Below are 23,047 nucleotides of genomic sequence, written 5' to 3'. Positions count from 1 at the left end.
GATGTTCACAGTGAAGTCTTTGTTTGTAAATACAAAAACCAGCGGTGGAACCTCCCACAGGCAGGTGCATTTATATTGAAGTCACTTGAAACACTTTCATTATACACAGCTGGAATCAGTTGTGCGACCACTAAAGACAACTGAATGGAGGAGGTGTTCATGTAATCAATAAATGGCTGCTTTTTATTTGTAATTATTTAAGAAGAATGGAGTTATTACTTTAGTAGAGATGCAAGAAATATTAAATATAAAAATTACCAAAGTCTTGAATATTTTTATAGCACTGTATACTATGTGTTGCTTGAATTGAAAATTGCATGTTATTTTATTCCACATGAATCAACGCTTAAGAAATACTGGTCATTTATAAGCAGTCTAATAAAGGAATAACTAAAAATATTTAATCACCTTTAATTATAAAAGTGTCCTAACTTCTATGACAGGAAGGAAGATTACAAACATTTTGTTTGGCACAAATTGGAAGTGCAGCATTGGCCACACAGGTGGCTTATTCATTAGCTCTCATTCTTGGTGAATAAAACAATAGTCAGTGTGGAACAAGCCATCATTTTGTTAAGACACCTCCACCCGGTGGAGAAAGAAGGCAGTGCAGGAGTTCTTCCTTCAGCATGTACTTAGAGGCCGTGATGCTCCCTGCACTGTAAAGTTAGCCTTTACAACATTGGATGGCACTTTTGTAATTTGAAAAGGCTGTTGACCCCCAACATAAATGCAGAATTCCCCTGGCTCAAGTATCCAGAGATTAGTCCAAACTGCTCGCTGCTTTGGCAAAACTGACAAAGAAACCTTCACAGAGCCACCAACTGGGATGGTTATGCGTTGAATTCCTACTAACTGCCACCTGGGAACTGGCACAGAGGCATTAGACCAGCTCATATAAACCTGTACAACCTGCAGAAAGAACACAGAGGTTGCTAAAACTATTTAGTAATGAACAGACAGCTCAAACTAGTCATATGTTAGACAGGAAAATTGGTTCAATGGTCAGTGCAGTATTATTGTAGCATTAATTCTTGTCTCTAGGGTGTTATAAACAATGATACATATACAGTGACATAGATCTACATATCCTGTATAAAGGGTTATTATTAATATGATTAGGAGCTATCATACCACTTGCACAGTCCACCAAAGACCAAATAAGAACCATAAACCATAGTACCATAATAGTGACACCCAATAGTCAAATTATAATGAAAATTATAAAATGTTAACAAATAGTAGCTCAGACACTCCAGTAACCTAGTTTCAATAAGCAAATAAATGTTCTGAAATGTAACTATATTAATACAAATGTATCCTAAGTATCCCATTCAGCTGATCTCGCCAGCGTGGGCTGGTTTATACTCACCTCATCTCCCATTCTAAAGCCAGAGTTTTTCACTTGCACAGACACATAAAGGGTATCACATGGATGCAGGGTGCTTGGATTCACCACAAGGTCACTGTACTGAAATGTAGTGTAGGAAAGTCCATACCCAAACGGGTATAGCGGTATCTGGCTGCCGTAATAGCGATAAGTCCGTCCCTGCATAGTGTAATTTTCCATGGCAGGCACCTTAGATAGAGGAGAACAATTTATACATGTTCCTTTAGTTCACAAAAATAAATATTTTGAACACAAATAGTCTTTATTTTGCCATTAAAAAGTACAACATGGGGCCCTAATGACTAGCAGACTCACCTGATCCATCCCAGCTGGCCATGTTGATGGTAGCCTGCCTGCCGGATTTGCCCCATCTGCTCCTATTAAGACCTTAGCAATTGCAGTGCCTGCAGCCTGGGCAGGGAAAAAGCACTCCAAGATGGCATGTATACCCTTACTGTTCTGGGCCCAGGAAACATCCACAGGTCCGGCATTAAATAGCAATAGGATAACAGGACGCCCTGCAGCTGAAAGATTGTAAGGGAAATCAAACAAATTGACAACTAAAGTACTAACGATTTCCTTTTATAATAATGATTTACAAATTGTCTTATCAAATGGGGGGATTGAAAGAGAATTTGCACAACTTTTGTTTTCTTAGTCATTTAGCAATTATTGCACTAACTCAGGGCCTGACTCAGCTTGGATCGCAACTGCTAATACACACGCAATCATCCGACTGTTGTGTTCTGCGCATGCATCGCAGTGCGTGTGTGAGAACCGGCCACTTAGTTTGGGACTGCGATTGCAGTGACTATGCAGAATGATTGACAGGAAGTGCCATTTGGGGGCAGTGACAGAGGGGTGGTCGGTGAAAATGCAGGCGTGCCAGTGCGTTTGAACGCCGTTGCATTGGCGTGCATAAATTATACACTGCGATGCCTTACACAGCTTGAGGACTCATAGCATGCGCTGAAGTTAGCAATTTCTGGGTAAGGTCTGACCTTGTGCAAGTGTGCATGAGGCTGCGATGGTACTCGATTGTACCAACGGTTTACGGATGTGTAAGGTAAAGCGGGCGTCCTTATGTTGTGCCACTGCGGCATAGCGATCGCAATGGATTAGCATACTATCGCAGTTAAACTGCGCGCATAATCGCTATTGCATTCGCAGTTGTGAACGGTAGTGAATCAGGCCCATAGAGCATACATTACTTTCATGTTATTTTAAACTACTGTGTAATAACAAAATAAATATTGTTTTTAGACTCCTAGGTTAAGTACAGATCTTTTTTTTAATTGCCAACCCAGTCAACTGCTAAATTGAGTGTGTAGGAGACATAGCAGTTATACTTAAGTATACTATATATTCTTAATATTGTTAGTTTAAAAGTATAGCTGCCGCGTCTCCTTCCCGCTCAGTAAAGATGCCGATCCTTCCCACTCAGAAAAGGTTCTGGTAGCCAGTACTGGTACACAGGGCCGTAACTAGGAGTGGCGCTAATCCGCCGCTGTGCGTATTAAGCATACATGCCTTCTTTAAAGGTCTCCTCTCTGGGAAAAGCCAGGTGACCGCGATAGTCCTGCGTCTGGCTAGCTGTTACCTACCAACCGAATTGTGCAATTTCAGTGTTTGTCTTTGTGTGGCAACCATTGAGATGCATGCAGACACTGAAAACATTGGCCACTTGCATCCGGCATCACCACTATGTGTACCTGTGAATCAGTCCATATAACTCCACACAATGGTCCATTACTTAATAAGACTCTGGGCCAGATGTACTATGCTCTGAAAAATGATAAACTGGAGAATGATAAACCACCAGCCAATCAGCTCCCAACTGTCATTTTTCAAACACTGGGCCGTATTTAATTAGAAGTGAAAAGCCGTTTTCCGTGGAAAAGTATCGCGGATTGGGGCTTTTCGCGTGGTCGGGACTTATCTCCAAATTAAATTCCAGCCGATTTTCGCTTACGCGGAAAGTCAATGCAATGTAATAGGTGAAAAAGAGTTGCCTAAGAATAGCAGGTAAAAAGAAGTGCAAAATGTTTATATTGGGGTGCAAACGTGGGGAAACCACTCAGAACCTTTGGCACCCCAAAGGACAACTTGGTCAAAAAATCCCAGGAAAAAAATTGAGAACACCCCAAAAAAGTACTTTCATTTAGGGGGCGAAAAAGTGGGGGGGAGAAGCATAAAAACTAGCGAAATAGACTTCTTGGGGGTCTGCAAGGATGGGTCAGGTGTCTTTATGATTGCAGGTGCTGGCAACAGGTGCGATTTTCACGGTTTTTTAAAACTTCACTTTAGAGACTGTAAAATATGCTTGCACCCATTTCAAGTGCCCCAAATTTGACAGGAATACTTATTTTCACCAAAAAATACTGCTTTATGCCATTCTTCACCACTTGTGCAAAGACGCTAATAATAAGAAGCTAATGAAACAACTTAAGTATCCCAAAAAGTTTTATTAGGGCTATTCGGATACATCTATATTGATCCTCAATGTTAATGCATCTTTTTGGAGGATCAGGCTGGTTTCCCCAATTCTGACAGCACTTTCCGCCTGTTCTGAATTCGCCGCTTGCCGTTTTCAAGTGGTTTGTAATTGAATACGGCGAAATAGGGGGGACGTGCACGATAAATTTCCACGTCCAAAACACGCGATGTTCACCGGAAAGTCGGGCAGGCTAAACTTTTCCACGGATGCAAAACTAATTGAATACCACCCACAGTCTGTAACATGACAGTTGGGGGCTGAGTGGCTGGTCGTTTATCACCCTCCAGTTTATCACTTTCCAGAGCTTAGTACATCTCCCCTATTAAGAGGTCTACGTACTAAGCCTTGGAGAGAGAAAAAGTGGACTGAGGTAAAGTACCAACCAATCAGCTCCTATCTGTCACTTTACAAGCTGTGTTTGAAAAATGAGTTAAGATATGATTGGTTGGTACTTTACCTCCGTCACTTTCTCTCTCTTCAAGGCTTAGTACATAAACCCCTTATTCCTGTGCTTAATTAAATATACTCTGTGCAAATGTATATAAATCATACTTGCTAACTTTCCCTGAATGTCCCGTAGACTCCCTGAAATAGTAGTAATCTCCCTGTCTCCCTGAAGAGCTAGCAATCTCCCTGTCTCCCTGAAGAGCTAGCAATCTCCCTGTCTCCCTGAAGAGCTAGCAATCTCCCTGTCTCCCTGAAGAGCTAGCAATCTCCCTGTCTCCCTGAAGACCTAGCAATCTCCCTGTCTCCCTGAAGAGCTAGCAATCTCCCTGTCTCCCTGAAGAGCTAGCAATCTCCCTGTCTCCCTGAAGAGCTAGCAATCTCCGTCTCCCTGAAGAGCTAGCAATCTCCCTGTCTCCCTGAAGAGCTAGCAATCTCCCTGATTGCACCTTACCCCCATTATGTAGCTGTTATATACCTGAAAAAAATAAGAAATAAGATATATATATATATTAAATTGGGATCATCAGGGCCTCATAACCTGCAACAAGTAGATCTTACTGAGCAACAACTGCTGCTTTGGAGCTTGTTTACATTTGGATGTAAGGCAACTTTATGGCACGCCTCTCAGGATGAACAGTGTACGTCCTTATTAATGCCGCTCTTATACAGATGTGTCCACATACATCCCGTGCGCTACAAGTTGCATTACACATCCGCACCAACAATAGTTCTCAACACATGACATAAAAAAGACAAAGAGAATTTCATATCTTGCTCCATATCTTTATCATATATTTTTTATCTATTCATATTTATTTTGATTTGAAATTCTCTTTGTGTTTTTTATGTCGTGTCGAGCACGATGTTGGTGCTGAAGTGGGTGTATTTTTTATAAATAAATCTTTTAGTTTCTACTGTATCTTCCTAGTGTGTTTTTTAAAACAAATCACTGCTGCTTAGATATATTAATGTTTTGGCTGTCTGTAGAGGACGCCGTTTTGATTGTAGCTATTATTGGCACGTTATTTGTCACTTTATGCACTTTTGCTCATTTCTATTTATTTGCATGAAATGGACTTTTTTACATTATTTATACTTGCCTCATAAGCATTTTGTCCCGCTTTAGATCAATTTCACTGTTTGCATTTTAAATCCGTTATAGCCGGTTACCACTGCTATACGTTGTATCCAATTGGATCCCTCCCAAGGGGGAAGCCACAAATATAGAAGCCCATAGGCATTCCGGGGCTTGGTGCATATGAGAAATGTTGTCAAACCCCCGAAAACTGCATTTTCAGGGGGTTTGACCGGATTTCTGCCATTGGTGCACATAGTCATTTAATAAAATTGTCTATCTTTCAATATGGAAACTTCATATTACTATATAATCAACAAATGATGGCAATAATAATATATACCAAATGGAATCGGTATGTAATGCAGGCGGATCAAATAACGGCAGCGGCAGCCCAACGGGTCAGAATTCCGACACCAGCAGGTAAGACCTCTAACCCTCCCCTCTCCTCCCCCTAACACTCCCTTAGGGGTGCCTAACCCTAACCTCCCCCCCTAGTGCCTAACCCTAACCTCCCCCCCCATTAGTGCCTAAACTTAAACCCCCTCCCCGCACCGTAAGCCTAACCCTCCCTAAAGCTAACCCTCCCCCCCCCTGCGGCTACACGCTAAGGCACTCGGGCTTACCTTCGTTCTGTAAGCCCGAGTGTCGGGATTTAGTAGTGGGGCTAATGATAGGCGTTGGGATTTCGACGCCTATCTTTAGTTTAGTCCCATGTTGGGATGTGGCTGTCAGGATATCAGCGGGCGGGATAGTGCTCGCCGGTATCCTGACTACATCCCATACCAAACATAGTACCATAAACAAGATTAAAAGTATAGTAACTAAAACAGATTTAGATATGCCAATACATTTAAATATACATAAGTAAATATAGGCAATATCTCATAAACCTTCAATCATCTCGTGTACACACCATATAATTAGAATGTTCAGAAGTAAACCATAATATAAATTAAGACTTGGTCACATGAATTTGTCAGAATAAATGTATCAGCTATTTATTCAAAACATAACGAATAATCCAATATGCTTAAATGAGATAAAGTATTTTGGCAAAGAAAGGATGGGCAGAATGAGGGCCATAACTAGGGTAGTGCAACCTGTGCCATGGCACAGGGCACCGCAGGGCAGGGGGTGCTGTTTGGGCCTGTCAATTTTCCTGTTTATTATTATTCTCACTTGTAGCTTCCTCTTCTTTTATCCCCAGCAACTCCTGGCTGTCTCTATCTCTTCCCTGGCCCTTCCCCATGAGGCCATGTCCCTATTTAAAGAATGAGGGGGGCTCAAATGCTCTCTCTGGCACAGGGCACCAAAAAGCCTAGTTACGGCTCTGGCCAGAATCAGCCCACTCCAACAATACACTATGCAACAAAATGACATGCATTGCCGGCGGATACCACCAAAGGTGCACACAAACCACATGAGCAACAACTACCAACAATAGGTATCTACTCAGCCTTCTAAGTTGCCTACCCACCCGGTAGGGTGATGACGCAGCCCCAGTCAAGGAAGTCCTTTGAACTAACAAGTCAACGAAGGTAAGTACACTCAAAGACTATGGGGTCTATTCATAAAGCAATGAAAAGTCCTGTTTAGCTGAAAACAAGGCTTTTCACTGCTTTCAGGTGATTCATAGAGGGGGTTACCATGGAGAAGGGTATTCTTTCTCCAGCTACACCCCTGCTTCGTGTATGAATCGCATCATCATACTTTTTTACGTGCGGTACAGATTCGCTATCTGAGGGTACCGCAAGCTGAACAGAGCAGGGAAGCTGCATACTTTCCTGCTCTCTACCTGGCGCTGGATCCACCCCCTTTTCCAAGCGTCCTTTGCAACAGGTCTGTCCTGACCTGCTGCTCTGGGACTGTTTTACAGGATTGCGGAGGGGCCGGACACCCCCCGAGGACACCGGACAGGTAAGTCTACATGAATGGCTACTAAACATCACTATATATCGCATCAATGGGCATTATACCATGTTGCATCCAATCCTGAGATGAGCATATGCAGAGATCTGTCAGATTTAGTTAGATCTCCTGCACCAAGGTTAGGGCTCGTTCAAATGATGATATTAGTTATGATGGCTGCTGGGGGCAGTGCGATTGTGTAGATGGAGCTGCTTCTGAATGCTGGCGGAATATTTTCATGGGACTTCCAATCGCAGCAAGTGGACAAAATTCTGACTGCATTACGTATCAGTGTGTGAAAACCCTCTACTGTAACAAGTTAAAATATTATTATAGGTTTTGTTCCACTGTAATATATGTGAGCATTCATTGATATCAATAGAGCCGCTCACATAAGTTAGGTTCCAGCAAAAATATTATAAGACCTGGCTCTTGGGATTTGTCCATCCATCATAAAGCATTGACTTGTACACTGGTAATATGTCAGAATGTAGAGAGTCATTTACCTGAGACAACAGCATCTTTAAGTAGATCAGTCTGGTGACCAGGGAGAGATAGATTTAGTCGGTCCTCACCCTCTTTCTCTACAGTCACTCCTTGGAAGCAAAGAACACACAAAGAACAGAATTACTTAAATCATAGTTTTACTTCTTAAAAAAAATATATCATGTCAATAATAGCACAGTAAGATAAAATAATTATAATAAACAGTATTATAGAGCACCTTTCCAAATTAACAAAAACGGTTGACTTCCCAACTGTCTGGATTGTAGCAAGTGGGTGGGGTGCCATCAAACAATTTAGATTATGTGTGTAATAGGGGAGTGGCTGGATTTATTTTTCTCCCAATTTTATCAGGGATGTGAAGTCATATTCCTGAGAATTGATATAAAAATAATTAGAATAATACAAAGAAGATATTTATAACTTCTAAACATATTCTTTGTTTATTGTAATCATTTTTTACTCACCAGCTTTGTGGAGCTCCCTGGGACTGCAGGGAGATGAGAGACTAGGCAGCAACAGCTTAGCCTCGCTTCTGTATAGTCAGACACTGCTTGCAGAGCTGGGGACGGGGCCACACCACGGGCAGGGCCGGCAACAGAAATCTTGGGGCACGTTACACTCATATTTTTGATACCCTCTCCTAGTCCTTATCCAAGCCAGTCACACCCCTCTTCCCAGCCCCTGTGTCTGTCATACATCGTCTCTTCCCCAGCCCGTGTCTGTCACACACCCCTATTCCCCAGCACCTGTGTCACATACCCCTCTTCCCTAGACCCTGTGTCACACACCCCTCTTCCCCAGCCTGTGTCACACACCCCTCTTCCCCAGCCTGTGTCACACACCCCTCTTCCCCAGCCCGTGTACATACCCCTCTTCCCCAGACCCTGTGTCACACAACCCTCTTTCCCAGTCAGTCACACACAGCCTCAGCCCGTCACATATCCCCCTCTTCCCCAGCCCCTGTCACATGTCCCCCTCTTCCCCAGCCCCTGTCCCCTCTTCCCCAGCCCCTGTCACATGTCCCCCTCTTCCCCAGCCCTTGTCACCTGTCCCCCTCTTCCCCAACCCCTGAAACATGTCCACCTCTTCCCCAGCCCTTCCCGAGACCCTGTGTCACACACCCCTCTTTCCCAGTCCTTCACACACAGCCCCAGCCACTGTCACATGTACCCCTCTTCCCCAGCCCATCTCATGTCCCCCTCTTCCCCAGCCTCTGTCACATGGCCCCCTCTTCCCCAGCCCCTGTCACATCTCCCCCAGCCCCAGTGTCTGCTGCCCCCTTCATCTGTAGCTACCCACCACCCGACCCGTGACTCTCTAGCCTAGCCTGGCTTCGGCCAACACTTACCTTCTGCGCTTGCCTGTATTTTTGAGTCTTCTCTGGCGGCTCTCACACCCGGCGGCCCCCCAGTCAGATTTAGCGGTGCGACGTCATGACGTCACGCACGCTGTGCCGGTCCGGCCTCCCTGTGTTTGCCGGGACTAGTCGGGAGGATCTAGCTGTAATCGTCGTGCCGGGTGCCCTGCTTACAGAGAAGGTAGATGTTTGCAGAGGCAAGAGGGACACGTGAACTCGGCTCCTGAAATTCCTGAGGGTTTGGGGCCCCTCAGAATCACGGGTCCCGGTACAAATGTCCCCTGTGTCTCCCCCTGTCGCCAGGCCTGATCACGGGCAGTAAGCTACACAGAAAGAGAGCTAATAGAGGCATGCTCTGAGTATGGGGAGCATGCCTTGAGCACTTATGGACACCTTAGATGTGTCATGTTACCTGGAAGTGCACTGCAGTGCTTAGAGATTGGACCTCAATCAGCAGCAGCAAGAGAATGCACAGTGATGCAGGTAGGAGAATCAATGGACTCTGAAGTTTAGTGTAGTGAGGAGAGAGTTACAGTGAGTAGGGGGTGAGACAGGCTCCCAGCACTCAGACCCATCTCCATGTGTGCCTCCCCAGCCATTGACCTCACCACACATCACTGAATTTTATCTGGGTATGTTGAAATGTATGCTTCTATCAGTGCAACCAATTCAATCTTCAATTATACCTAATAAATAGGTGATCAAATTGTCCTGTTTGTTTAACAGAATGAGCAAATTAACCTCTTTTGACTTTATTGGGGTCACAAGATGACCACACACACAGGCAAATAGTGCTCATCTCCTGACTCCTTTGAGAATTTTGGGCCACATCTACTGCAATACCAGGCCAATTGCCCAAAATCACTGCCAATATCACAGCGCAAGTAGCCAGCTTTAGTGACAATGTAATGCAGCCTATTTTGAATACAAATACATTGGGGTTCCCCTTCACTTAGATGTAAATAACACAAACATTAGTGTTGATATATATGCTTCTTTTTTGGGGGGGGACTATGGTCCACTTTCTCTTATCATCAGTCCATGCAAAAAGGAGGAGGAACAAGATGATGAGAATTCATGTAAAAGATAATGATGTGTGAGGATTCCAATCAGTTAACTCCCCTAAAATAGGTGATTTGATGTTTACATAAAGGATTCTTTCAACATCCAATGGAAACAGTGCTATATATTCTTCCAAACACAGCCACACAATTTTCAGAAATCTTATCATCATCATCTTGTTCCTCCTTCTTTTTGCAAGGGCTGATGATAAGAGAAAGTGGAACACATATCCAGGGCTGGATTAAGGTCTGTGGGGGCGCCTGGGCAACAAACATGTGAGAGTCCCTATTAAATGTGGACAAACTGGGGGCATGCACAATGGGGACCTTATGCAGAGGCCACAGTAGTGGTGCCCCTTATGCTGTGCCCCCAGTAATGTCAGTGCTCACAGTAGTAGTGTCCCATATGCAGAGCCCAGAGTAGTAGTGCTCCTTATGCAGTGCCTATATAGCCCCATTAGTAGTGCCACCTGTAGTCATGTCCCCAGTAGTTATGCCCCCTATTGTAGTGCCCCGAATAGTAATGCCCCCTTTATAAATGCCCCCAGTAGTAGAGCCCCGAATAGTAATGCCCCCTTAGTAGTAATGCCTCCTGTGGTAGTGCCACCAATAGTAATGCCCCCTGTAGTGGAGCCCTCTGTATAAATGCCCCCAGTAGTAATGTCCCTGTATTAGTGCCCCAATAGTAATGCTCCTTCTGTAACAGTGCTCCCTGTAGTAGTGCCTCAGTAGTAATGCACCGCACCCAAGTAGTAGAGCCCCAATAGTAATGGCCCCTGAGTATTTTCCCAGTAGTAATGCCCCCAGAGTATTGCCCCCAGTAATAATGCCCCCCAAGCATTGCCCCCAGTAGTAATGCCCCCCTAGCATTGCCCCCAGTAGTAATGCTCCCCAAACATTGCCCCCGGTATTAATGTCCCCCGAGTATTGCCCCCGGTATTAATGTCCCCCGAATATTGCCCCCAGTAGTAATGTCCAACGAGCATTGTCCCCAGTAATAATGTCCCCCGCATATTGCCCCCAGTAATAAAGCTTCCTGCACACAAAAAAAAACAACTAATAATACTTACCTTAAACCCTGCTCCCACGTCCGCTGCTGCCGTCCGGTCCGCCCGGCTGCTCCTCTGCACTATGGGAGAGACGTCATGACGGCTCTCCCATAGTGCACACTGCGTGAGCCGGAAGTCGGTGCTCATGAGTGAGCTCCGGCTGCTGCTGAGGGCAGAGAGCCGGGTGCCCACTGGTTACCAGCGGGCGCCCGGTAAATTGACCATCTCTGCGGCGCCGGGCTGAGGTGGGCCGGAGGAGGCGCAACCTCCGGCGCACTTTAACCTCGATGGGTGTGGGAGCCCTTTACGTGTGGGGGCCCAGGGACGACTGCCCCTGTTGCCCCCCCCGTTAATCCAGCCCTGCACATATCCCAGAAATGAAGAAGCATATTAGTGATTGTAGTGCATAGGAGTGAATTTACAGCACTGTTTTAGCCTGTCTACTGTATTTTTTGTGGTATTGTATATCAGTGTTAGTGTGCCTCTGGATAGTACTAAGCAGATATTTTTATGAACAGAGGTTACATACAATTTACTTTTCCAGAATACACTTACAGTACTATTAAAGTTTTTGGGCTTTCAGACTATACTGGAACTGACCTTCTGAAGAAGCGTCACAGTCGTGAAATACTTTAGAATGGCTTATAGGAAGAACCCTTTGTCCTTGTTCCTTATTGTTCTAAAAAAACTTAAATAAAAATAATTCTTCATATGAGCACTATGGGCTGATGCAGAGATGAATGCAAGTCACTTTTACTGGTGGATCTTGCATGTTATTGCACTGTGTATACTCCATATCTGAGTGCATTTATCTATGCTTAATCTCCACTAGCTGCTGAAGGGTCACAACTGGGTGGTAATGGGGTGTTCTCGCACACGTTTAGCGAGGGCACGTTGTATGAACTGTAAGCTACGCAAAGCTGCGCATATGCAGAGAACTGTCCGTTTTCAGATTGATCCCCAGCATCAAAGTTAGGGCTGGTGCAAGTGTGCACTGATAATGATGGCAGCTATGAAACCAAGCATATGGATAGGGTCGATGCTGTTGGAAAGCATACGGACGAATAACTGCATAATTATCTGTGCACACATCGAATGTGTAATTACAGACACTTTATGCATTTGGAAATAAATTCAGATTTCCACTTGTATTCAGAGTCAGCCGTGTCAAAGGAATGTCATTTTTAACCTAAGTACAAATAACTGTACATAATTTTCACTATATAATAGCCACGTGAAATATGGTATGTTCACCTTAATCTATTTTATTTAAGATATAATATTACTGTAAACAAGATTGCTCTGGGATGTGTGATTGTTTAGATACCTAATCTCTTCTAAACCATACATCCTAGGTGCCACAAAATCACATATAACCAGCACCCAAACGTCAGGTATTTTCCTATGATTTCTGAAGCTCCTACTATTGTAGAAATATCATTTTAGGTTAGATAATATATGGTTTTGGTCTTTGTTCCTGCTTGAAGTTTGAGCACACCTTTTGTTAACCCATCTCCTATCCAGGTAATTATTTTCCTGCTAACATGATACCATCAACAATGTACATACTAATGAAACTAGCCCCTTAGGCTTTCTGAGTGGGATTTAAACTCTATGGGCAGATTTACAACAGAACCTCAAAAGAACAATTTGTAATAGGCCCTGATATTCCTATAATCATTCCAGCAAGTAATATATAGACATGAGAACAAAACTGTTTACATTTAGCCATCTCTAACATAGGAAACATTAGCAACACAACTTCAGATAAAAGCAAATGTAAAAAAATTGCATCATTATATAGATATTTCCTTAACAGCCACAGGGCTTATCTCAGGGGCTGGAAGGGTTTGGGTTGTGGAAAGATAGACTAGAAATAAGTGGTGTGAACAGGCTGCTCAGTAGAGAATACAGAATAACATTCCAGGCACTGATTCACCACACAAATGAAACAATAAATGTCTGGCTTTTTTGGCCACTTTCATATATTTCTTATTCTTCATGGCTACGTTAATTTCATATTTAATGTAAGTTTTATTTCATTACAATTTAATGAGTCCAACCAATATCAAGTTATGTGCTTTTATTTATAGTTTATCACTATAACTGCTCCTTTAGCTAAGAAAATATAAGATGCTAATTTTAATAGCTGCATAATCACCTTTACTGTGATGCATAGCAGCATTTATTAACGCTGATAAAAGATGTCCTTTGCAATATGAGGACCTCCGGGTTTATGACCCAGGGGGTCCATCGGGTAATGCTTTCAGCTCTGGAACTGAAATCCAAAATGAGGCTACAATAGAGAAGTGCACAAACCTGAGCATGCTCAGAGAGGGCCTTAGGGAAGGGCCATCAAAGAACCAGCATCCTCAAATTTTGCTATGGGACCCGTTGATGCAACATTAAGCCACTGCTGACCTTAACGAATTATAAGTGTTAATAGCTATAATTAGTTATTCAGATCAATAGATGAGGAGGACATTTGTGCAGGGTTGGCGACAATCTGACAGTTTACCCAGCATTTGTGGGCGGAGCGTGAGGGCGTGGCCACGCAATCATGTAATTTGGCCCCACCCCCGCTACACAATGCCGAAAATCAGTGTGAATCTCATCACTGGCCTACCCCGCTGCGGGGGTTTCTCTTGTAGGCGCGGGGAGGGGGTGTGGTGAGGTCCCAATTTCAGGAGGCTCCCGGCCAAATCGGGAGAGTAGGCAAGTATGCATTTGTGTATTAATACACTACATTTTTCGCTCATTATTTATCACTTCGCAACATTAAAATAATACAAATTCACTTTTAATAATTCTAACTTTACTAATTGCTGAGTAGGATTCCCTGAGGAAGGCCATAATAGAAGAAAAACAGGTTGAATATTTCCCATCATACACCAAAGAAATCACTAGAGAGCAGGTCACACTATTATTACCCCAAGGGTTCGCGTAATCAGAAAATTAACATGTTGTAAAAATAGAAGCGGACAGCTGGCACAGATGAAGCTGGGGGACCCTGAACTCGCTCCATCCATAGGATAGTCAAATAAATGACACTACATTTTAGATCTGGAAATGTAAAATGGAACTGAACAATTCACTAGCCAATGATATTATACCATATGTGACTTAATTTGAGTTATTTACATCACTCACTAGCTTCTGGTAATGGATGTATTTTTTCATAGTAACATAGTTGTGTATTTGAAAAATGTTTGTTCTGCTTTTAATATTACTTATTTATTTTTATTAATAACACTTAATAAAACAATTGTAATACTATTATATCTATTTGATTAATACCAGCATTTCACTTCTAATACATATAGAGTTCACATTTATATACAGATCGATTTCTCATCATTTTTTATACTTATTATATTGTATATTATTGTTTTATACCAGTTTTACAGTGCATATATTAACCACATTATTATATGTGCCATTCTTGCCATATTCCTATGCATTCAATGTCCATTTTGAACTATTTTTGTTTTATTAATTAAATTGCATACTCTGTGAAAAGAGTCTCTTTTACACTTCATATTGAACTAGTATCTTATCTTCTTTTAATTATTTTCATTTCATTATAAATTATGTCTTAAAATGTTTGTCCTGCTTCTTATTTAATATAAATTAATAAAGTACATTTTTAATTCTCTCTCCATTGTAGTTTATTTTAGTGGTTAGTAGAAAACTGATCACCTGTACCATATAAGGAATTATTTTTCTTTCCATTTTTTAATACAGCACAATAAACTACTTCTCTGTTGCGCCACTACTGGAACAAGTGTTACTATTTTACATAGGTAACATTAGAAAGTACAATTTTTTTTCAGTATACATTTATTTCTGATCCTGTGGATTGGGCTATCATTTTTGCACATACCTGTTTACTAGTATAAAAGTTAAAAAGTAAATAAACACTTCTTAATTTGAATCCTAAGTTCTGCTTGTTCACATTATGAAGCAAGAAGCAACACCTGCTGGTAGAAGACATTATACGGTGTAGGGTGGTCTTCTTGAGCAATCAAATCCCATTTCTACATGTAATTGAGATCTACAAATGTTTACTCATACACTATTGCTGCAGTCATGCCAAACTGCCCCTCTTGGCGCTCCATGTCCCGTACGACTCTGCTTCTGCCGAGCGTATTTTTTGCATCTTTTGTGTCCGTAAATGTGTCTTTTGTGCCCGTAATGGGAGACAGCACTGATTAAATGTGATATGCGACACTTGTATATCTTTGTGCAGCAGAGTCTGAATCTGTATATGAAGTGCTACGATGCAGCGGTCACTGCTTTTTGTCCACATCAAGTTAAATTGTGCTTCATTTACAAACTCAGTTGCACACAGATATAAATTTCACATATCAAATTAATCAGTGCAGTCTCCTGGTGTGTTCTAGTTGCATCGCATTGCGACTAAGACGTATTTTCGGGTGAAAAAGACACTCGGCATAAGCAAAGTCGCAGAGGAACTTGCACCACATGGCTAGATGTATAAGGACACATCTGTACCTGCATACAGCAAAAATATTAATGTCTCTCAGTGAGGTGTAAATTCCTGTCCATCAGTGGGATGGAGTCTCAGGGAATCATTCTGGGTCATATACCTACTGCATGCAATCTGAGACCCATGTCTCTTTAGCTGACTAATTCTTTGCCTAGTAATAAAACTAACTGTTTTATGCAAATAACATTTTAAACGGCATTTGACAAGAAAAAGAATGATGTGTTAACCATTATTGCCTTGGTGTATCTTATAGTAGCAGCCCCACATGTAAACCATATGTACCAGTAGGGGTTAACGTACCAGTAGTGGTTATGTGGCTCTTGCCACATATTGACCATCTGTGTAAACCTGTGTACTGTATGTTTTTGTATTGCTCAGAAACAGCTCAAGGCCTTGAAGAAAGATACTGTAGGGTATAACATGCGCAGAAGATGTTATTGAACTTAATAAGCTTAATATGCAGAATAATAGTGTTCATGTCAACACCAGGTTTGGCCTTTGCATTAAGCTTACATAGATAAACAAGAAAGTTAATTCATTGTATTCACAATCGGGGTGCTACTGCCCCCTGCTGCTAAATAAAGTAGAATACTAATGTATGTATTCTATAGTTTGTACTCATTAACTGGGGAATTACCACCTCCTACACTGCCCCTAATAACTGTCCCTCAAAGGAATAAAAGTGGCTAAGGAATACACTGCAGCCTCTCTTGGAACTGACCCATGCTGATGGTGCCTTTTCAACTGGGTGTCTAACTGAAGTAGGCAATGGGGCTCCCCAGGAATCACTGCTGATGTGTATGGACTGCATTGAGCTGACTTTAGCCAAGTATAATTAATAAACTGCTCTTGCTATAATATTGTGATGTGTGCTTACATAGATCACGTTATAAATGTCCCAACGAGAACACCATTTAATCACTCAAGTTGTGTTCTCTCAAATGTATTTCTCAACTGCACTTACCAGTCCCGAGGCATACAATGGTAATGTCGACAGACTGGACCAATGCTTTTATCACTTCAGAGGAGTAGTTATCACACCGTGTTTTATTGCATCCTGCAGCAAAACTGACCTGCACTGGAAGCTTTGCAATGCCATCCCTGTAAGCAGATAAGGTAGTTTACAACAGGTCCTAGTAGTCGTGACACGGGAAAAGCCACTATAAGCAGAAATTTGGATTGCAGCAAGAAAATTGCCATTTTTAATATTAATTCCCTCCATTTTTCTGGCCTCTCAGAGCTGCCTCGGTATAGGCGGAATCCTGAACTACCTGAACATGCAAAAACATCTTGTAATATTTACAAATATATAAAGATGTCATATGGAACACTAAAGCTAAAAATATACATGTAGGTTTATCTAAAGAAGCAACTAATAACTAAACATTTGTACAAGTTTCAAAGGCTTAGCAAAGGCTTAGTAATTTTTATAAGAAGTACCCCATGCTTTGCACATCCCCATTGTAGTCCCGGTTCAAGCTGCTAAATTGGGGAGGAATGTTTATCACAAATCACCACTCAGCTTTTTCCATTGTTGGTAACCTCTGTTTAGCTATGTCCAATGTAAATTTAATCACTTTCTGACCTATCTGCATGCCTGAAGAGTGATGTCCAGCTCTTCTGCTATGTGATTTGTTTCCTGGCAGTAAAATCATTACATAGAGAAGCTATCACCAGAGGCAGCCTGCATAGTCTATTGCTGGTAATACCCAGGGATGGCTATATAGGGTTGTTCTCCCTATAGATAACAAATAGACCCATACAAATGAAAGATAAGGAGGAGCATAGAATGATAGCAGATAAACTGTGAGAAGACTATAGGATCAGGGACAATGGGAGCAGACAAAGAGAATATACAATAGGAGAAAAACATTTCAGCATTCAGACCCTTGCTATTAATTTGGGGTAGAGAGATGGGACTTAATTAATACTGGTTTGGTTTTATGGGGTTAGCAATTGAATGTGGGGCTGAATTGGAGAGAGTGAGGCCATTTTCATTTAGTGAAGGGTTGATTTAGGCGGGAGGAGCCTTATTTATTAAATGTGAATGCTATTAATTTGCTGTTGGGGCTGGTTTGGTGTGTGCGCATTTTACACATACAGCTAAAGTGGCTGCAGCACTCTCTTCTCAGAGCGGAGGAGGTCAGGGGTGACAAACCGCTGGTGATTAATAAACCGTATTATAACACTAAGGTCTGCTCACAGCTTAAAACACATTAAAATCCATCTAAATTAATTTTGTGTGCATCAGTATAAACATATGCTAAGCAGCGAACAGGCGAGTGTTATTACAGGAATCAATGATGGGGAAGACACCTGCATTAAGTAGATTTAAATACTTTTGATTATTGACCACAGACAATCAATTTAATGTAAATAGTCTATACAGAACAGAGGTGGAGGTCAAGGGGTCGACATTTGCAACCTTTGGCACTGGTATCAAAGCACCTTGACCCTAAACAATATTTAAATATGTGCTGCAATTAAACACAGGCTGTGTATTTTTCTTTTGCACAGCAAATATTCCATATTTTAGTCAACTGAATTACATTGCAGGTGTAGCTTGGCTTGGACACCAAGCAGAATGGAAGCAGGGCCACTGAGCTCCATGGCTGGGCTTTTCTAGCTACTCCACCAATACTCCACTCAGTGCTCCTGCCCAAATAAACATCGCCATAACTCCCCCAACCATTGAAGCTCATTGGAGGCTGATTTTGGAGCTGCTCGAGGTGAGCTGAGCCACTGATCTCCAGTGGCCTAATGCTCCCACTCTGGACACTGCCTGAATGCAGGGCGCCCGCTCTGATCCAGTGGGACCCACAGTTTATTTACCTCAACACGTGGCTGACCTGCAGAAAATGAATTACCAACTACTCAACAAAGTGGAAGACTTGAAGAATCGCTCTCACAGGAATATTTTACAAATAGTGGGCCTGCCTGAAAGTTTACTGGCCCTGACTTGATTAAATTTCTCCTTTCAGACCTTACAAATTCTGGTTGTAACAGAAGACATCCCCAACTTTGTTACTGAGAAAGCCCACACGAGACTCTGTCTGCCCTTGCACGGTCATCTTCCAATGCCTCAACTTTGCCCAAAAATGGTACTCTGACTGCAGTCAGTAAAATGAGAAGGATAACGTGGATGAATGTCTACGTCTACTTCTATTTCTGGACTATTCTTCAGAGGTTACACGTGATAGAAAATAAACTACACAGATTTGCACCAAGTTGATCCAGGCCCCGAAATTTTTTTCTCTTTTATATCTAGCAAAATTGAGACCATTTCAGGGGAAGGACTTTAAGGACTTCACCTCAGCTGAGGATGCCAAGGCTATTTTGGAGGAAGAAGCTATGGAAGGCGCATAAATGTCTTCCCAACCTCTGCATAACATCTGATAAGTATTGTTTTGACTGATGCCCCTGCTTATGTTTCCATATTTTGGTTGTTTCTTGCAGTTTCTCCTATTTGCACTTATCTTCTTTTACTAATATTAAATGTGTTGATTTTTTATATATTATAATATGGTGTACTGTTTATTTTCTTACAATCTGTTTGCTAAGGTATATGGTTGAAAGAAAAAAGATGAAACAGGACCCCATCAAAATGAGGCACACCCCAAACAAAAAATGAAAAATTAGAACAATAGGGAGAACTGTATAGATGAAGAACTTATATAAATTATCACTTTATTAATATTATTAAAATCAGTCAGAAATCTATAGGCAAGAGTCAAACAACAAACACATAACAAATATCAAAGTAAAATGGAGACAGCCAAGAAGCATAAATATATCAAAATCGTGTTGCACAGTAAAGCTGATGACACCACTATGGTAACCACATTAGTGAGTCCTGGTGCATATGGTCATAAGAACTGGTCAATCAGGAAAGCACTTGATTTAAAGTGTCCCCCCTCAGTTCTAAAATAATGTAGGTGATTAATGATCACCAATGGGACAACATTCTATAACCATACATGTGTATTAAAAACACGGACATGTAATAGCTCAAATATAGAATAACACATTTCAAGAAATGACTCTTGAATTCAATATTGCAACACAGATAATAGTACTCTACATTAGGAGATATATTCTCATAGACAAGGCGAAAATATGACACAACATAACATATATGACATAGAATAATAAACAAAACATGACATAATTAAAAAGCTGTACACCACACCCAAATGTTGACCCAGTATTGTCAAGGGTCTGGTATATAATATATAAAGAGGCGTCCCTCGATTAGATGTAGGAGAGCATATGGCAGATAATATGTAATAGGTTTGAAAAGCAGAGCGTATGCAGTTATAGGTCAGATGCTGCTGTTCCACGTCATGAAAATCAGAGGATGTGGAATGAGTTTCACTGTCACATGGCATACATAGAAACAGTGCAGGCTTCCTCTGCTATTAGTGCCACCATATTAGTGATATCACTGTTGCTTTAGGCAGCGCAGAGACTCACAATACAGGCATCTAATGAGAGAGCAGGAGAGAAGATAAAGACAGTACCTGTAAAAAGAATGCTCTCATATGGGTGTTTGGTGAAGGGGTCCTCAGTGCGCACTGGGATCCCCCAGCTGACAAGCCGACACGCGTTTCGCCGGAAGCAGGCTCTCTCAAGGACGCTGTCTCCGTCTTGTGTGTAAGCCGGATGTAAATAGTGCCGGCCATCATATGATTGGTAACATTATGTGATTGACATTACTAAAAGGCCAATCGGAATTAAAGTAGGCGGGGACAAATGTCATCCCTTTGGTAACACATAAAACAATAACATGTCATTGTAAGGCATAAATGCCATAGCGTTTGAGGAGATAAACATGACGATAAACATAATCAGAGGTTCCAGAAACAAACCGCTGAACATATGTATATAGGTGAAAATATATGAATAGAAAAATTATGTATAAGCCGGATATGAGTGGTGCCGGCCATCATATGATTAGTAACATTATATGATTGACATTACTAAAAGGCCAAACGGAGTCAAAGTAGGCGTGGACAAGTACCGTTCCTATGGTAACAGATAAGACAATAATATGCCATTATAAGACTTGATTGTCATAGTATTTAAGGAGATAAACATGATAATACAGAACACAAACAGAGGTTCCAGAAACAAAACGCTAAGCATATATATATATAGGTGAAACGATATATAAATAAGAAGCTTAATCTTATGCGTGAATCGCATATTAATAATGCCGGCCACCATATCGTTGATAATATTATATATCTAATACTCCTATAAGGCCAATCGGTGTCAAAATAGACAGGGACAGATACCGTCCCTATGGTAAAGAGTAAGGCAATGATATGCCATTATAGATTTAAATATCGTAGCGCTTAAGAAGATAAGATGCATACAGATGAAAGTATACAGACAACAAAACACATAGTATTAAAAACACATACCCAGAATGTGTACTAGAATAAATGTCGAAATACTAAGACAATACTATACAGGTCCATAATATTACATCAATTAAGATAATAGTTGGTATTCTTAAAAATTTCGAGACAGGAAACCGACATAGTAGTATTCTCAAAGGTTTCAAAGACAGAGAGAGTTGTGCTTACTATCAGCAAACAGAAGAAGAAAGGCCAATATATCATAATCATAATATCATTTATAGATAACAATAACATGACAAACAGACAAATAGTAACCATTATGAGTAAATAAGGTCTCATCAAAAAATTACTAAAAATAAGATGACTTGGCTAGTTCTATATATAATATAATATAGCCTGTCAATTCATATTAATGAAGATATTATAATAATGGCACTAATGTAATAAGCACAAACAAAAGATTATGCTGTGATACATGTGTCCACATACATGAATATATGAATGGGCAATAGATGAAATATACTTGATAGTAATCTATTATACACCATAACATGAATCACAGAAATAAAGAGTTCATCAAAACAGAAGGTAATGACCAATCTACTAGCACCTACTATTGTCGATCACAGAAACGAGTGGTGCCTAATATTGTTATGACAGATCAAACGACCTAACAGAGGAAATGATGTTATTAAATGTTCAGAAAGTGACTATAATTAATCATTTCGTTCATGCCCCATGGACTGACCGTATCCAGTCTAAACGTTCCACTCACATTCTTTTTTTAAAAGTTCCCTTGTAAGGTCTCCTTGTCTGGGGCCTATCGACACCTTTTCAAGGCCAAAGGCTCTCAGATCTCTCCAAGATCCATGATGACAAAAGAGAAAGTGCCTTGCCACTGATGTAATCTTTTTCATCCTCCGCAAGTCCCCGTTGGCGTTCTTGATACTTCCAATATGCTCAAGAATGCGCTGTTTCAAAGGTCTAGTCGTCATACCGACATACCTTTTGTAACATGGGCATTCTAGACAATAAATTACACCAGCTGTATTACAGTTAATGTAGTGTTGGAAGAGATGTTTCCTCCCAAATCTGTCTATTATCTCCATTTATTACTTATCATGTTAGGGAAGGCTTTGCACTGTCCACAAGGAAATGAGCCAGTTATTACAGGCTTTTTTCTGGACTCCATTGAAAAATGACTCCGAACACACATATCCTTCAAACTTCTGGCTCTGCGCCAGCTAAATTGGACTCGTGAGCCTAAAACTCGTTGTAGATCTGGGTCCAGCCTCAAGATATTCCAATGTTTCTGAACAATGGCTTGGATTGATTGCCACTCAGAACAGAAATTGCCAATAAATCTGATCTTGTCTGGTATTTCTGTACTTTCTCTATTGCTGGGAAAAATAAGTGTATCCCTATCAATCTTGGATACCGCATGATAAGCTTTTTTAATTGACCTATTACTGTATCCCCTGTTCCTTAGTCTAAATGCCAGTTGTTCACTCTGAATTTTAAAGGTACAACTGTCAGAGCAGTTTCTCCTCAACCTTAGATATTCACCTTTAGGTACGTTGTGTATTGTAGGGGGAAAGTGACTGCTATCATGGTGTAGCAGACTATTGGTAGCAGTAGGTTGGGGAAAGAGATTTGACGACAGATTGCCTTGATTATCTATGAGTAGTTTAAGGTCCAGAAATGTTATTGATTCCCTACTAGTTTCATAGGTAAATCTCAAATTGAGGTAATTGATGTTCAGTTTAGTCATGAATTCATGGAAACTCAACTCTGGTCCGTTCCAAATTACCAGGATGTCATCGATGTAACGGATCCAGAGTAATATCGATGAATTAAATTCATCATTTTCCTCATTA

At 41.3% G+C, this 23,047-nt stretch overlaps 1 protein-coding gene across 4 annotated transcripts in view; it reads right to left on the bottom strand.

Moving 5' to 3' along the window:
• Positions 1–395: 395 nt before the first annotated feature.
• Positions 396–23,047, bottom strand: part of LOC148542857 (uncharacterized) — a 58,294-nt gene continuing 35,642 nt past the window's right edge. For all 4 annotated transcript variants that reach the window (XM_088460622.1, XM_088460687.1, XM_088460666.1 and 1 more), the window contains exons 11-15: positions 16,769–16,905; positions 7,827–7,916; positions 1,706–1,914; positions 1,373–1,579; positions 396–912 (exon numbers count right to left, since the gene is read on the bottom strand). In XM_088460622.1, coding sequence (XP_088316748.1) covers positions 625–912; positions 1,373–1,579; positions 1,706–1,914; positions 7,827–7,916; positions 16,769–16,905 — 931 coding nt within the window. In that variant the 3' untranslated portion in view covers positions 396–624. The remainder of the gene's footprint in view (positions 913–1,372; positions 1,580–1,705; positions 1,915–7,826; positions 7,917–16,768; positions 16,906–23,047) is intronic.

This window comes from Taudactylus pleione, unplaced genomic scaffold (genome assembly GCF_031769625.1).
Source record: "Taudactylus pleione unplaced genomic scaffold, aTauple2 ptg000007l, whole genome shotgun sequence".
In the NCBI taxonomy this organism is placed as follows: domain Eukaryota; kingdom Metazoa; phylum Chordata; class Amphibia; order Anura; family Myobatrachidae; genus Taudactylus; species Taudactylus pleione.
Note: the sequence above shows the minus strand (reverse complement) of the source record. Positions and strands in the feature narration are given on the sequence as shown.